Source organism: Sinohyriopsis cumingii, chromosome 19 (genome assembly GCF_028554795.1).
Source record: "Sinohyriopsis cumingii isolate HCF-2022 chromosome 19, ASM2855479v2, whole genome shotgun sequence".
NCBI lineage: Eukaryota > Metazoa > Mollusca > Bivalvia > Unionida > Unionidae > Sinohyriopsis > Sinohyriopsis cumingii.
This window is the reverse complement of record NC_142979.1, coordinates 34,435,757-34,452,114: the sequence shown is the minus strand read 5'-3', so window position 1 is coordinate 34,452,114 and position 16,358 is coordinate 34,435,757. Positions and strand designations below refer to the sequence as shown.

Sequence of the window (16,358 nt, the reverse complement as noted above, 5' to 3'; positions counted from 1 at the left end):
CATCTTCATTTCTCTGTCCGTGCGCCTATATCCTTGCAACATGATCGTTTTCTATAAGGCTAAATATGTCATGTTAATCGTAAAAAAAGCTACAAAGATTTGGACCTATTTGATATCCAGTCATTGGTTTCTCATTAGTCTAAAACGACCCGTGTCAATATAAATGTGTGAAAATGCTACCTTGAAAGTTGCCTTTTTTGTCTCGGTATTGCTTGCGACTTACCGATCTTCATATCTTTGCTACCCGCTTCTACCCTTGCCGTTTTTTGATGGTTTGTATATAACCAAATAAGTCATGCCAATTGTAAAGAACCACCGATGTTAACACATTTGATATTAGTTTATAGGTTTCTCATCCTCCAAATCTTTCTGTTTTTAAGAAACGTTTTTCTAATTCAACTAACGGGTCATCACGCTAAAATTACGCTACTGACAAATGTCACCTTAATATCCTACATACTAAACTTAGACAAGCAGGTAGTCTCCTGAAATCCGACCTTTACATGGTGAATTTAGTTAACTCTTTCACGTGTGCATGTGCTTATGATAATGAAGAAGTTGAACACTTTGTCTATTGCCCCTTACCTAATGCCAAAGATCCCAGCTCTTTCGCTCTACCTTTCAATACACTTCTTGGTTAAGTCTAGATTTATCATTGAAAAGTGACGTGACTACTCACCTACAATAAGATGTCTTTCTGCTTGTGTGATGACCCGTTAGTTAAATTAGAGAAACGTTTCTTAAAAATAGAAAGATTTGGAGGATTTCGGATATCATCAGGCAGAGAGTTCTAAAGACGAATCGTATATGGTAAAAGGTCGTGTGAAAATATAAAGTTTGGTTGAGATTGGTGTGATACTTTGAGAGTAACGTAGACGATAATTAGATGCCTCATATCTCCTTTGTGGAAGAAGTTCGTTTAAATAGTTAGGTACTTGAGTATTTATAATCGAATACATAATGCATAATCTCTTCCTTTTCCTTCGTTGTGCAAACCAAGCAGTTTCCGCATAAAGAGACTATCTAGAAGAATTAATGGGTATAGATCTGGAACGATCCGTGCATCTTCCATCTGATTTTCCCCCCTTTATTCTGATCTTTCCGAATCTTCAATAGAACAATTATCCCAGACTCCAGAAGTATATTCTAAGGTTGGACTTATGAATAGTGTATATAATTTAGCTGAAGTCAACAATTAGTCTGCATTTAGACGGTAGTGTTTTATCTCCTTTCTTATACATCGGTATGTCATACGCTAGCTTGCACTGTGTTAGGAACACGCTGGCTGGGAGTGATTTATTTAAATGTATTTGCAATGGAACATACATTTCTTCAACTATACTTGTACAAGTTTATTACTTATTGGATTGGTTCCAGCGGTTTTGTTTAGGTCAAGACTAGTTACTACATCTATAATTTCTTGTTTATATATAATGATGGCAGAAATAAAAGTTTCATTTCTAACTTCAAAATGCGGTAACTGTTTATCATAATTTTTTAAACGTGTAACATATCAAACTTCCGAGTTCAACAGGTCGCACTTCTCCTGATCACTTGTTGCAAATTTAGATGATCATTTCGTACGTTTCAGTGGAGGTAATAGGTTCCATGTCTTTGTAGAATGTACTTGTTATCTCATTATTTTCCAATAAGGTCGAGGATTTGATCCGATGGCAGGGGTTGAACCTGCATCCTTTCGGTCGCAGGTCTGAGACGCTAACCACTGAGCCAATGTTGCTCCTCTTAAGATTAATATACCCATATGATATTTTCCAGTATCATACGTAACTATATGATACGTTTAATAACACCCAGTAACTCAGCAAATGCCGGCATGACGACATATGAATTGAAGGTGTAATGACGAATGCAATTTAAAGTCAATTATTTAACCTATTTTTATGCTTTTTATTGAATATCATTTCTGTCATGTGATACACATAACATAATCTTACATTTAAGTTTATTTATAATGAAATTTATGAAATTCGTTAAATAGTTTCAATCTTTTGCGACTCTCGTGAAAAGATCCTTCATTGCTGTTCATGTAATTTTACATGTCATTATATTTCTTTATTGATTTGCACTTTGGTTACAAAAGAGACAACTTTTGCAATTTAAAACTTATTTCATCTATACTACACTAGTATAGCTCATGAAATGAAGGCAGTTTACTTGGCCTCTAATTCATCTATAGGGAATGATACCTGCGGGAGACTGCTCTATCTGACCAGTGTGTAACTATGGAAACGGTAATTTAGTGACCTCTTCTCCAGCCTCGAGCTTTAGGTTAAGACTGAAATTCGCTGTCTTATGTAATGTTCTGTATCTGTAGTTTAAAGCTGGGAGAATTATACAAAGAGAATAGCAAGTAAACCCTTCTGTAAATGGAGCAAACTCGCACTTTTACACTGTAAAACTAATTTATCTTACAATCATTTATGAATAATTAAAAATTACTGAGTAGTAACTAAGAATATATAAATTCTTTAGATGGAGACCCAAATTTCATTTTTTAAATTATCGTATTTTTTATGTTTACTTTCCAGATACATTTTTAAAAAAATTCTCAAGAAAATATGAAATCTGACAAAAGATAACGAAAGTCTTATTATTTTGATTTTTTGTAAAGAGCAAAGAAAGAAAACTATTAATGACATAAGCTTTCATCATGACATATACACACTAGCCTCCACAGAAGTACCTTTATGACAGTACGGTTAAAATAGAAATAAATATGCATATACAGTTGTAAACTTTCCCGATTTATGACTAAACATTTATACTGTGATAGGGTATTCTTAGTAAGTAAAATGTGTATTATACAATGAATGAATAGGAGGTATTCGATGAATGGACTGCACGCATTTCAGGTGCAGTGGCTACTCAAGATTATTTACTGATGCACAAACTAGTTATAGTTGTCATACTGGTTGTCATTCCAGGGATACTGACAGTCAGTGATTTCCACCTTGTAAAATCTTTCCTCTAGGGCGGACAATAATAATAGTTTCTGAAGCTGATTTTATTAGCAATGGTTTGCAAAATAACAACAAATATCCTTGTGTTTTATCAACTCATTATGGTTCCGCTGCTTTGGTAGAACAAAAAGGAATGTTCTTTATTGTTTTATGAATTTTATGCCCTGTGACAATGGCCAACATTTTGTAGGTCACGATCACTTTGGCATAAACTTATTTTATGCATGGCAGTTGGAAACTACGAAAATCTTCTTAGAGGCGAGCTGTATAATCGGCAGTTACATTGTTATTCTGAAAGAGTTCTGATAACTAAATAAATAAGTAAATAAATAAAAACACCATCTTTTATCATTAAAAGTTGCCAAGTGTTGTTTATACATTGTACGTGGCGTAATTCGTAAGTTTACTCGGCATATTTTCAACTCGGTAACGCCTGGTAACGGTCATACTTTTACCTAAATATGTGGGTCCTTTGAGAGCATCGTAAATGTATGGAGGAAAAGAAATAATTGTATTTTATGCTCATCTCAAAAGATTTGTTTGTATTTCTGCGAAATAGTCATGCCTAACCAGATAATAGCACAGACCCCCCCCCCCCCATTGTAACTACAAAGCCTTGAGCAAGTGCGAAGTTACCAGTTAATTTTATTGTTTGTTTCTATTTTTCAAGTTGTCTTCGTGTGTGCGCGCGTAAATTGAAAGCTTGTTATTACCAGTCAATATCGTCAATCATATTTGCTCCATTATTCCATGCAGATAAGAAAGGAACTAATTTTGTGTTGAATTTGTGCCCCCCCCCCCCTCCCACCCCGCCCCGGCACGGTACAATAAACAAACACTTGATTGAAAATAAAATAAAAGAAACTAACCTTGCATTGTTATAATGTATTCCTTCTTTTTTCATCATGCGAAATTTACAGAACAAAATATATCAACGAACTCCGTAAATGTAGCGGATGCCGGCATGCGTATGCATCCTTACTGTGTGTGTATCGCTAATGTCAGATAAAAAAAATATCGCAAAAGAGACGAAAATATCACCAGATTGCTTGAAGGCGCCTGCCATTCACGCATGATAAGTTTCAAGGTGCAAACGGACCAAGATTATATTGTATCCAGGTTAACTATACGACGATATCTCGCAAATAAAAAAAAAAAATCATTATTTAAAGAACATACAATGTGAGTGCAAATGATAATCTTTCGCAGGTATGAGTTACGAAAGTATCATGGGGGGAGGGGCACCAGACAGATGACCCCCACCACATAAAAAATAAAGTGTTTTCATGTACTCTTGTATACCCCAAGATGTGTGTGCTTGTTTAAAGTTTAAAAAAGGAATTTTGATCAAACTTTTAGTTTATAATTAGTCCTAGTGTTTTCTAAAGGGTAGTAGTCTGAAACATGGGTCTTATTCCCATTTTCAGATTTCATATCCTTGATTTTTAGTGATCTTTGTCAAGAATTTTCTATGTTCCGTGTATGCTATGTGTATCAATGCTATGGTGTGTGTATGCTATATAGTCTGTGTGTAGGGACAGCAATACTATGTCAAATTTGTCTCTGTTGTCTTAATATATATTTTTCTATGGACTTTTCAAATTTATTTGTTTGTCCTGGTATAAATTTAGTTGCTTTTGAATTAATTTGCAATTTAGAATTCCGGCGAGATGAACGGTATACTACCATTTGAAATTAAAATAAAACCTTTTGTTTTATGTGATTGACTATGGTGTGGTGTTTCTCACATTAAAGTCTATTTTCAAAATGAGGTAGGCTGTATTCGAGTCAGGGTCCGCACTTTCTTTCTTTATTTATTTGTGTTTCTCCCGATTCGAGTTAGGCCTCCTCTCTAGTATTTAATTTATAATGTAAAAGAAGTAAATATCCAACCCAAAACCCCTTAGGAAGCTTTATACATTTACTGGTTTGGTTTTAGCATGAAAAACATAAGTGACATCTACAAAAATAATAAACTGGTAAAAAGACTAGAAACAACAAGGACCTTTAGAAGTATAAAGGAACTTTTATGTAAATATAGGGAAAATGAGGAACTTTGGGGAATTGAAACTAAGGAAACATATAATTGGATAAGGGAAAATTTAACCTCTAAAATTAAAAATAAAGTAGAGGAGGAAATATCTCGGTTAATTGGGACAGACCTTAGAGATACTGGACCAACATCGGCTCTCCAAAAATACAAAGCTTGATATTCAAATATCTACACGACATATGCATACATGTAAATTATCTCATGTGCAAATGTGCGAACTTCACAAAATATCATGCGATGGCACAGTGCGAGTTTAGGAAACAAGACAGGATACAATTAATTATGGAGATATCCAAGAAATAAAAATACAGAAGAAACCAAGTTTTATATCAAGACGGAAACTTTAACAAAACTTTAATAGGAAAAATAACAGATAACATAACTAAAACCATGATGGCGTGTGACCAAGTCATAAACATAAAAAAAATGAATAGGCAAATTTTTTTGTAATCCTTTCAAATTAATTAGAAAAAAGAACTTCTAGGAAGATTTGTGAATGGGAGGGACGGGGCTGCAAAGGGTGAAAAGAAGGGGAGGGAGATGGGGCAATGGATAATCTCCCCTTAAAGGGGACCATCACAAAGTGAACCCTTGCCCTCATACCCCCACCCCGGATTGGAATCTGCTGTAGCCGCCACCCTTTTAGATTCTTATAAATTTTCCTAAACAGCTTCAGTTTCTTTTTATTATCCATTACAATTAAAATTAAATAATTAAATAGACTTTAATTATATTACGTAAACTATCACAAATCCTAATTATCGGGACAGAGAAACTATATGGGAAAAGAACGAGATAATGACGTCATGGGGCTATGAAAGAGTCGGGAAAAACACCTCATATAGGAAACTTTACATACATACACGAAAACAAAGGATCTAATAAGTCTCTCTTCTAATTCTATTTGCTCAAAATGTGCAGCTGTCGCACTGCACGGTAAATCCCCACTGTGTGTGTGTATGTGTGTGTGTGTGTGTGTGTGTGTGTGTGGGAAGAACAACCATTTTTAGAGATTTTGGCAGAAATCCAATAAATAATTTGAGACGGCCTAACTCTAGGTGAGAGAAATACAAGCAAATAAAAAAGTGTATGGACTCCAACTCGAGTACAGCGGATTTCAATTTACAAATCCAATATGTGAATAATGACACAATATATTTGCACACACAACACATTAAGTTTTTTTTTTCTTAATTAAATTATAATACACCGTTACTTAGCCAAAATTCAAAAATATATTAAATAAATAAAAATAAACCTTTTCTTGATCCGATTATAAGGTCCTAAGATTACTGGGGAGATTTGGGGAAAAATAAAGGCTATCCCAACATGGAAGCAAAATATAGCATACACAAACTATAGCATATATATATATAGCACACACGGGATATAGGCGACCTCTAGCCAAGGTCAACCAAGAGTATAGGGAAGGGATTTCAAGTCAGGTGATGGAAAGATGGAAACCTATTCGGAAAAACAACCCTATAGATAAAACTAGGTTTTAAAAGAAATACCCCGTTAGAAAGGAGAATTAAATTTTTTTGACCTAAATTCTTTTGCATAATATAAAACATACAACACATGGGGGGGGGGGGATAAATACACATAAAACACTATAATTTTTTGGAAAAGTGGGGTGGGGGGTCTGTCTGGTGCCGGCCCCCCCCCCCCAGTACTTCGTCTTGTGGGGATAAATGTACGTCATTTCCTGCTGGCGTCCTCTATAGGTGGAAAATCGTATCTAAGTAACAGTGATGTATACTTTTATTTCGAGAAATTAAATTATTTTTTCTGTACACTTTATAGGTTTTTTTTGGTTCTTTTTGTTCAAGTATAACTACTTTTAATCATGTTATGCAAATCTGATGTATAAAGAAAAATGTTGGTGCATGGCCGGTAACTTTTATACGTCATGGCAACGGAAAATAAATTCCGCGCATGCACATTTTGTGTGGGAGCACCAAAAAAAAACCCACACAAAAACAAGCAATTTACTAAAACAAGCCATTACGTGAGAACTTGGCCTGAAAAGAGCAAATATAGGTACTATAAAATATTGCTAGTCTCGGATTTGACAAGCCTTAGTTTTTTATGCTGATGAAACATTTTTCAGTAGAATTTTTTTTCCTACAGTTTAAATGCCTAATTTTACTGTTTATAATCATACATGTTCAAATGTACTGGTCACATATAACAATATCGTCGAAATATTAACTGATACCATGCTGGATTTATATAGAATGTCTAAATAATCATAAAACTAAAGGTGTAATTGATTATAACCAATATATATTTTTTGCAATAACAAGATAATGAGATCCGAACATTGACCAAACAGTACTTAGAGAAATTCAATATCGATTAGTTCATCCTCAACCTCCAACTGATATACTTTATTGCAAGGGGTAAATGGTACCGTATTGAAAGACGTGTTAGGATAAAAGATACCGTTGTTAAAGAATATCCTGACCGACTGAGATCTTAACATCGTACATCATAGCTGCAAACAGTGCAAGCCAATATACACATTTGCATTATGCACACGCAAGAAATATTGTATCAACCAAATGGGTTTCTTGACCGAGCGATGTCAAGCCCTTGCGCGAATCCCGCTACGAGTCATAGGTTTCCCCGATTCAAAGGAATCCTGTACAACTACTTCTGCAAACTGGAAAGTCCAACGCGTCCAATCTATCAGTAATGTTACTCTAATTAATACATGACCACAAATCCCAACTTCCCAATTGTATGTCAATGTCACAACTGCAAAGCTTCTCTTCGTTAACTTTCCGTAACTTACCGCCAGTATTTCACGCCGTGAAACTATACAACTCAACAACCTAATACAGGGAACCGTTTTTACTACGCCACCTTAGGCCTTTTAAATCATGATTTTTAGCTTCATTTCGCCTGTAACTTTGTAACATATTTACCACCACAGCAACAATAAATGGCGCCCGCCGACGGCGGAACAGTCCTTTTCTGTTGATTCCATTGTATAATTTACCAATCTCCAGTCATAAATACTGCACCTGGAGTCACACGATCAATTCACGCAATTAGATTTGAATAGGGACTACTGAGTGACAGGGATACTCATGCGGCTCTTACCTGAATTCACCAAAAGTAAACCATGTCATCTTGAAACTCACTTACACTTCACTCCGTAACGTTTGCCCCTAGTAATTGGCTAATTATTTTGGTCTAAAGACTATAATCCCAGCACCGACTTCCCATATTCAAGCAAGTATATAAGGAATCCTTAAAATGGAGAGCGGTAAACAAATGCGCATACTCCAAAATATATTACAATATTATACATACCTTGGAATTTTATTAACTATTTTTGTTTACATATTTTCATTGTACTCGTGGATGGGTAATGTGATTTTGCGTTCTGCCTTGCTTATAAAATGTATTGTCTTTGGTCAACAAAAGTTGATTTAGAGAGGATAAGAAAAGAAGTTTTGTTAAACGATGATGGAATTAAATAAACACTGGGGACAATATCGTACGTTGCACATAAATCGCAGAGATTAATTGAGATTTTGCTTAACGGTCAATCAGTCCGCACTCGAAGTAGGGAAATAAGCGAATAGTGCAAAAGCCGACCATTGTCTGATAATCGACGTACATCTGCCACAGCCATATATTGTAAATATCCCATTACTACAGGTAAAAAAGAATTAACTACAACTGCTTCTTTGGGGCGTCATGTGTGACCAGTGTATATTAGTACTGTGTTAGAAAAATATTGCGACAAACCAAAGTAAAGAAAACAGTCACTTTTATCAATCAGTCCATATCGTTTTACAAATTATACTGAATAACTGACTTCAGTAGAACTCAGAAGAATGTATTCCTGTAAGCACATCACGATTGCGGTGTTTGTACATTTATATAAAGTGGGATCATTTTACAAGCAAAGTATACATTTAAAAATTAACACTACAAATGAGACAACGCTTAAGTACATACGGATTATAATCGTGAGATGGCAAAGAATGGTTCATATGTTGAGAGGTAACCAATACACCAACAAAATAAGAGTTTGTAAGAACATCTTATTTCCTTCTTAGATATACTTAGCCATAATGCAAATTGTTTCCTAATATGAAACATGTAAACATATTCCGACCATGCTGGAAACAAAAATAGTAAATTTAATTTAGTTCAGCGTAAACTGTAAGTTAGTTCTTTCCTTTTGGCATGGTGTCTGAATAAAAAAGTATATTTCTCAAATTTGCTAACCACTACACTGTCATTATGTAATTAGATACCTAATTGATGTACCATGATTGTATACATATATCTATAAACATATATAGTTTTGTGGACATGTACGGTTGAATAATACCATCCCGTGTTTGTGTAGGGAAATGCGTACATCACAATCGCACTCGTAAATTTGAATCAATACCATCTCATGAATGGTTAGGGGCCGTCCATTTAGTATGTACGCATAGAGGGGTGGGGGGGGGTAACCCAAATGCATAGGCTTGAGCATGGAGGTATACTGATAATATATGTACGCATTTAAGGGGGGGGGGGGGCGCTGAAACCTCGAAAATAAGTTGTATAATACGTAACCTGTTCGACTTGGTTCAGTAGGCTTTTGCATTTTAGCGGACATAAGACAAACTTGTCCCACCCAGTCACACTATCCTGACACCAGGCCGACTAATCCGAACACTAACCTCTTAATGATCGGCACCAAAAGAGGCAGCTGCTAGTACCATTTTTATGTCTTTAGTATGATTCGGCCGGGGTTTGAATACGCGACCCCTCGCATCCGAGGCGGACGCTCTATAGACACATTGCACCATCGGAGAAGTCGCTTAGTAAAGAATGTACGATACTGGTTCCTGTTTTTCATGACAACTCGACCTGGAGACCTACCTGATGGAAAATGAAGGCGCATTATAAGGTTATAATATACGAGTCCATAAATACATAAATATTTTTAAATTATAATTTTCGAGCAATTAGTGTCTCTTAGCATTTAACAAAGTCTGCTTGCAGTAGCGTACTAAGGGGAGGGGGGTTACAACATACTTCGATGCTAATACTACTGATTTCAAGCATAAAATTAAAGCTAAACAACAGCATATAACATGTTTACATATATTATTAAGTACGTCTTCATTTGTCTTTCCGTGCGCCAAATACCTTCCAACACAAAGATTTTCCATATAGGTAAATTAGTTGTACCAATCTTAAACAACCATATATTTCGACATATATAATATCAATGTATAGGTTCCTCATCAGTTTAAATCGATCTGTGCCAAAAAAAGTCGAGAAAATTAATAATAAAAAAGTTGGTATTTATGACTCATTATTGCTTGCGACTTTACCGATCTTCATATCCTTGATATGTGCATCTACCCTTCCCGTTTTGCGATAGTAGCACATACTTGGATGCTAATACTATAGATTTGAAGCATATAATTTAAGATGTACAACATTAAATAATATGTGTATGTATCTTATTAAGTACGGTTTCATATGTCTGTTTGTGCACCCGATGCCTTCCTATCCGAACGGTTTCCATATAGGTGAATAATTTATACCAATAGTAAACAAACACAGCTTTTGACAAATTTCATATTAATATATAGGTTCTCATCTGCCTAAATCGATTTGTGCCAATAGACGTGTGTGAAAATACAAAATAAAAAAGTTCCACTTTTTACGGAATATCGGGTGCGACTTTACCGATCTTCATATGCTTGCTACTTTAATACACCCTTCCCGTTTTGTGATTGTAGCACATACTTCGATGCTAATATTAGAGATCTGAAGTATAGAATTAAAACTATACAATATTATAAAATGTGTGTATATATCTTAATAAGCACGTCTTTATTTGTCTGTCCGTGCGCCTAGATCCGACCTATACGAAAGTTTTTCATATGGGCGAATAAGTCATAACAATCGCAAAAACAACGGTTTTGACACATTTGATATCAGATGACAAATTTGATTTTAATTGATATGTTTCTAATCATACTAAATCGATCTGTGCCAATAGACATGTGTGAAAATGCAAAATAGAAGGTTTTGTTCTTTTTACTGAATATCGGGTGCGACTTTACCGATCTGCATATCCTTGCTACGTGAATCTACCATTGCCGTTTTGCGATCGTACTACATATTTCGATGCTATTGCTATATATCTAAAGCATATAATTAAAGCCGTACAACTGTAAATAGTATGTGTATGTATCTTATTAAGTATATCTTCCTTTGTCTGTCATTTCGCCTAATGTCTTCCTATACGATCGTTTTCCATACAAGTGAATAACTCATAACAATAGTAAATAAACCCCGATTTTGACAAATTTGATATAAATTGATAGGTTTCGCATCAGTCTAAATCGATCTGTGATAGTAGAAATGTAAGAAAATGCAATATGAAAGTTTTGGTATATTTGACTCTGTATCGCTTGTAAATTTAACAATCTTCATAACCTTGATACGTGCATCTTCCATTGCCGTTTGTCTCGGTATCACACACTTCAATGTTTATAGTATAAATCTGAAGCATACAAGGAGAGCTATACAACAGTATATAATATGTGTATGAATCTTATTAAATACATCTTGATGTGTCTGTATGTCCGCCCAATGTCTTCCACAGCGAGCGTTTTCCATATTGTGTATTGTTCCACTTCCTATTTTTACACTACCTAATTTTGACCTAGTTTAATAAACACCCATTTCTACAGAGGACACATCTGTCGTAGCCTCGACATTTTTTTACACTTATCAGCATTGAGTCACTCGGACAAAAAGATTTGTCAAAAGTCATATCATTATTATTAATGAAGTGAAACAAGGACACATACGATGAAAAAAATAATACATTTCTCCAATTCACTTTTTTCCAACCAGGAAGTCCTCTTAAAATCTTTACCAACTATTCTGACAAGGCAAATACAATTCGTTCCATACCAATCATCCAGTCTGCTACTCAACATGTGTTAGCTATGTGACTCACAGCTGATAACTGCATCTCCATCACCTTTTTAGAATTGTGTTTTGTGTTTTACGTGAATATGTCATTACTGATTTTCTGAGGTGGTTCTTGGGTATTTTACTTTGGAGTAATGAACATGAAACACACGTTTATGGTATATTTCATAAATAAATCAGCATCCTCTACATTACTGCTAATTTAAATAAAATTACGTGTATTACTATTAGGATGTTTCTCTCAAAAATAGGCAATTTTACTTTAATAGTAAATTTTCAAACGTCCATTAAACTAATCTTGATATTTAACTTATTTTGACAAATTAATTCTTTCTAAATGTCTTCTGTCTCCTATTATTTGCACTATTAGAGAAATAAGTTATGAAGTATGCAAAACAGTTTTGTACCTTAAACAGTACATGTACATTAAAGAATTGGGGTTCTGCATATTCACAATGCCATTTAATTATTGCAAGGATGTTGTACACTAAATCCAGTATTCTTTTATTATAAGTAAACAATTGTATTATTATACCATCATGATTTTCCCCCAATTTTATTCTTTCAGCTTTTCCAACAAAATATCTGTTCCAAAACAAATTTTTTGATAAATATAGGAACAAATTCTGAGTAAACACCATTTTTCTTTTGTTGTCGTTGTTAATGGTAGACTGAGAGAAGAAAATGCAGCAGCATATAATATGAACTTAAGTGAAGTTATGAACTTACTAAGCCTGGATTTAAATAAATGGTATCACTTGTATTTCTAATGACAGCCACAATCCTCTTAGTTTGGGCTCAAGACCAGCAATAGTGAATAGAGGTATTTCGAAAGACATATAACAGCTCACTCATTATAATGTTACTAATTAGCATTATTGAAAACTTCTTAGATATCAAAATAAATAGTATATATGTATGGTGCTTGTTGGCGACATTGGCAGATTATTCACTCCACATCCTGGTTCCCGGGCAGTTTTGATCTCTCACAATAATAATCACGGGCATAGTGGCTCGTTACAAAGAAAATCAACAGATTTGGGTTCTAACCTGTAACACTATTAACATATTATATTGTTACAGGTTAGAACCCCATCCCTTGATTTTCTTTGTAACGACCCCCTGTCATCATGGGCAGTAAATTTGAAACATACTACTTCCGGGTCAATCTATTTTTAAGGTGCAATATATACTAGTACATAATGGGAGGTAACTCAAGTTGTGCTATTCAATTCAATTCATTAATGAAAAAATGGAAATAAATAGGTAAAAAGGCAATTATTTATTTTGCAGATGAATATTTATCGAATATTTAACATTCAGCAGCATAAATATGCATTTATTTTATTGATATTTGTGGCAAGAGTGCAGAAAAGGACGACGTGCTTCGTGGGCAGATGGAAATCTGCCCACGAACTTTTATCTGCCCACGAAACCGTCTGAGGACGACAAAACTGCCCACGACCCACCTTAAATAATAGTATATATATATATATATATATATATATATATATATATATATATATATATATATATATAAATTTGATAATATCACCAGCAAAAAAAGTGTGTTGCACCATTCAATAATTATTAAGCATTTTTAAATACTGTACTATTGTTAATCATGCCATCTATGACGTATGCTTCTTAATGTGATTTAAAGTTACTTTACATAAAATGATATTTGTGTTATTTTCCTAGAACGTTTGTGCAACAAATATGAGAACAAATAGAGTTTTGTGTTTAAAGGTTCTTCTCTAATCATTGTGTGTTATTTCACTTACTGCACAAAGATAGTCACAATGTTTATGTATACAGTTAAACAAAATGGGAAAGCAATAATCTTTCACTAATTTCCTCATGGTGGGAACTTAAATTGTATGCAGATCTGTGATTTGAATCATTGGTATAATCCGAGCCTGATTTGAAGCGCGTGAGTTTCAAACACTTTCGTTGAACAGTTTAAATGTGTTGCTTCATATATGTTGCCTAGGATACCACATTGCAAGCCTGTATTCAAATCTACACCTAATCCAAAGGATACAGTTAACTGCCTAGCATATCCACGATGCTTTTGCAAGTTTTGCAAGTGTTCTTTAAAGCCTTAAACATTTACATTGATTTTGGACATATTACTCTTTACATGGACATTAAATCCATTCTGAACCATAGTCATTTTCAATAACTTTTTGATATTTGTCACATGCATATGTGGTAAAATATTATGCCAGTCACACCATTTAATTGTTTTATATTAAAGAAAGGTAATCAGATACGGGATCAAACATGACTTTGGAAAACGCAGTGTGAAATACATTTATGTTTGACATAGCATCATCTACTTTTGAGATACAATCAGTAAAACATGATAAAATGATTACTGTAGAAAACTGGCAACGACAATGCCAATGCTGTTTTGTTTTGTTGTTTTGGTAGGGCATAACACTCGGACTAATGTTTATCTTCAATCTTTTCAAACACTTTGAATAGTAATTTAGCACAGATCCATAATTATGAGATGCAATTTCTGTCCCTTGGTTTTAGAATTAGAATATTATTTGCTCTTTTAACAATTCTGGAAAAGTACCTCATATATTTAGAACCTTTGCATATAGGTACATGTATTTAATAGGCAACTGATTTTAAAACAATACCAGAGTTGAAGCTAAATCAATAATAGTTTAATAGAATGAACTTCGTGCTTTGTATATGTTACAAAACTACGAGGATCGTAAAAGATTTTATTTTGCAATTACACTTTGGAAACGCTCTCGTGCTTTTCTATTCTCAGAAAACCACGGTATTCTATTGTTCTGTGCCGTACATGTACGGCGCATGTGCTTGTTTTGGTGGGTATCTTGTTTTCTCTGTGCTTGCCGTAAATTAGTCTTAAGTTAAAATAATTCCCTTACAATTGTAGAAACAGGAAAGAGTGGACTTGTAAAAAATAATAAATGATGTTCGAGCTACATCAGTGCGAATTCAGCAGAACTTGACAATATTGTAATATTGTAAGCTCGAAATATCATCAAGACATAAATTAACTCTATGATCAGCAAGACATAAATTAACTCTATGTACATTAAAAACAGTCTAAATACAAGGTGAAATTTCCATATTTTCATTATTCCGCTCCACATATTGAGGAATCATTGCCATCAACTTTACTTTGACAAAAGAGGATTTGTTAGTTTCCACAAGCAATCATAATAATTTTGAAAACTACAAAACCACAAATAAATAATTTAAACACCGTTTATTAGATGCAGCTTTTGTTGATATAAATTAAGTCTATTGTTGTGATGTACTGGTTGCAAAATTAATTTTGAATACATTTCCATACGTATTCAATGAGTATTTAAATAGGAAGTGTTAAATATAATATTTGATCAATTAATTTCTTTGCTTACAGATTCCAGAGTCTGCTGCATGTACACTCACGCATGTATGTATGTATGTATGTATGTATGTATGTATGTATGTATGTATGTATGTATGTAATTTTTCAATGTTAAACATTTATTTGCAGGTCATTGGAAGAGTATCTTTATCTGGATCAGAGAGTAGTGAGACAATTTCCCTGGCGGTCGATTCTGTTGGGGGTAGGTGAGAATATAATATCAGTTTACACAACTCCGTTTATCTATCTCTTTTTATATGTATGTATGTATGTATGTATGTATGTATGTATGTATGTATGTATGTATGTATGTACGTACGTATGCATGCATGCATGCATGTATGTATGCGTGCATGTATATATGTTCCTCTGGCGAGAAAGTCAGGATCTCAAAACATTTGTTGTACTTTTAGCAACGGATATCTTCCTAATTTCACGAAAGAGATTGTATAATCCGTGAAGTTAGTTTATGAGATCCTTTGTATGTAAATCTGAAGACTTAAAGCGATAGCATGCTGAATGAATATTATGGGAGGATTATGTTTCTTAAACGTTAAGCGAAATGACATGCTCAATTTAAAAAAAAAACAAAAATGAATGACATCAAATATGTTTGTGTTAAATGGTACAACACTTATTTGAAACATGTTCGAACCATACTTTCTGAAAATAAAAGTTTGAAAGCGTAGAAGGTTCGATCTGCAAAACTCGGAATAGTTGATGGTCCCAGAAGACTGATGCATTTTCGATCAGTAAAAGCTTAGTTCTGATTTATCTTTCTAATACTTGGATGAAAGGATAACACCGGTATATTAATTTTATAAACTTTTTTGTAGATTTGTACAACAACAACTCCTCCAAAAATAAACAAATCTTAAACACATAATAAACAAAAGAGAAATGGCAAGTACAGATCACGAAATACTTGTTAAGCTACATACGATAT

The 16,358-nt window shown here is 34.0% G+C and overlaps 1 protein-coding gene across 2 annotated transcripts in view; it reads left to right on the top strand.

Annotated features, from left to right (window-relative positions):
• Positions 1-16,358, top strand: part of LOC149775420 (low-density lipoprotein receptor-related protein 2-like) — a 233,125-nt gene that overhangs the window by 134,590 nt on the left and 82,177 nt on the right. For both annotated transcript variants that reach the window (XM_089942933.1, XM_089942934.1), the window contains exon 14: positions 15,542-15,614. In XM_089942933.1, the coding sequence (XP_089799059.1) occupies positions 15,542-15,614 (73 nt within the window). The remainder of the gene's footprint in view (positions 1-15,541; positions 15,615-16,358) is intronic.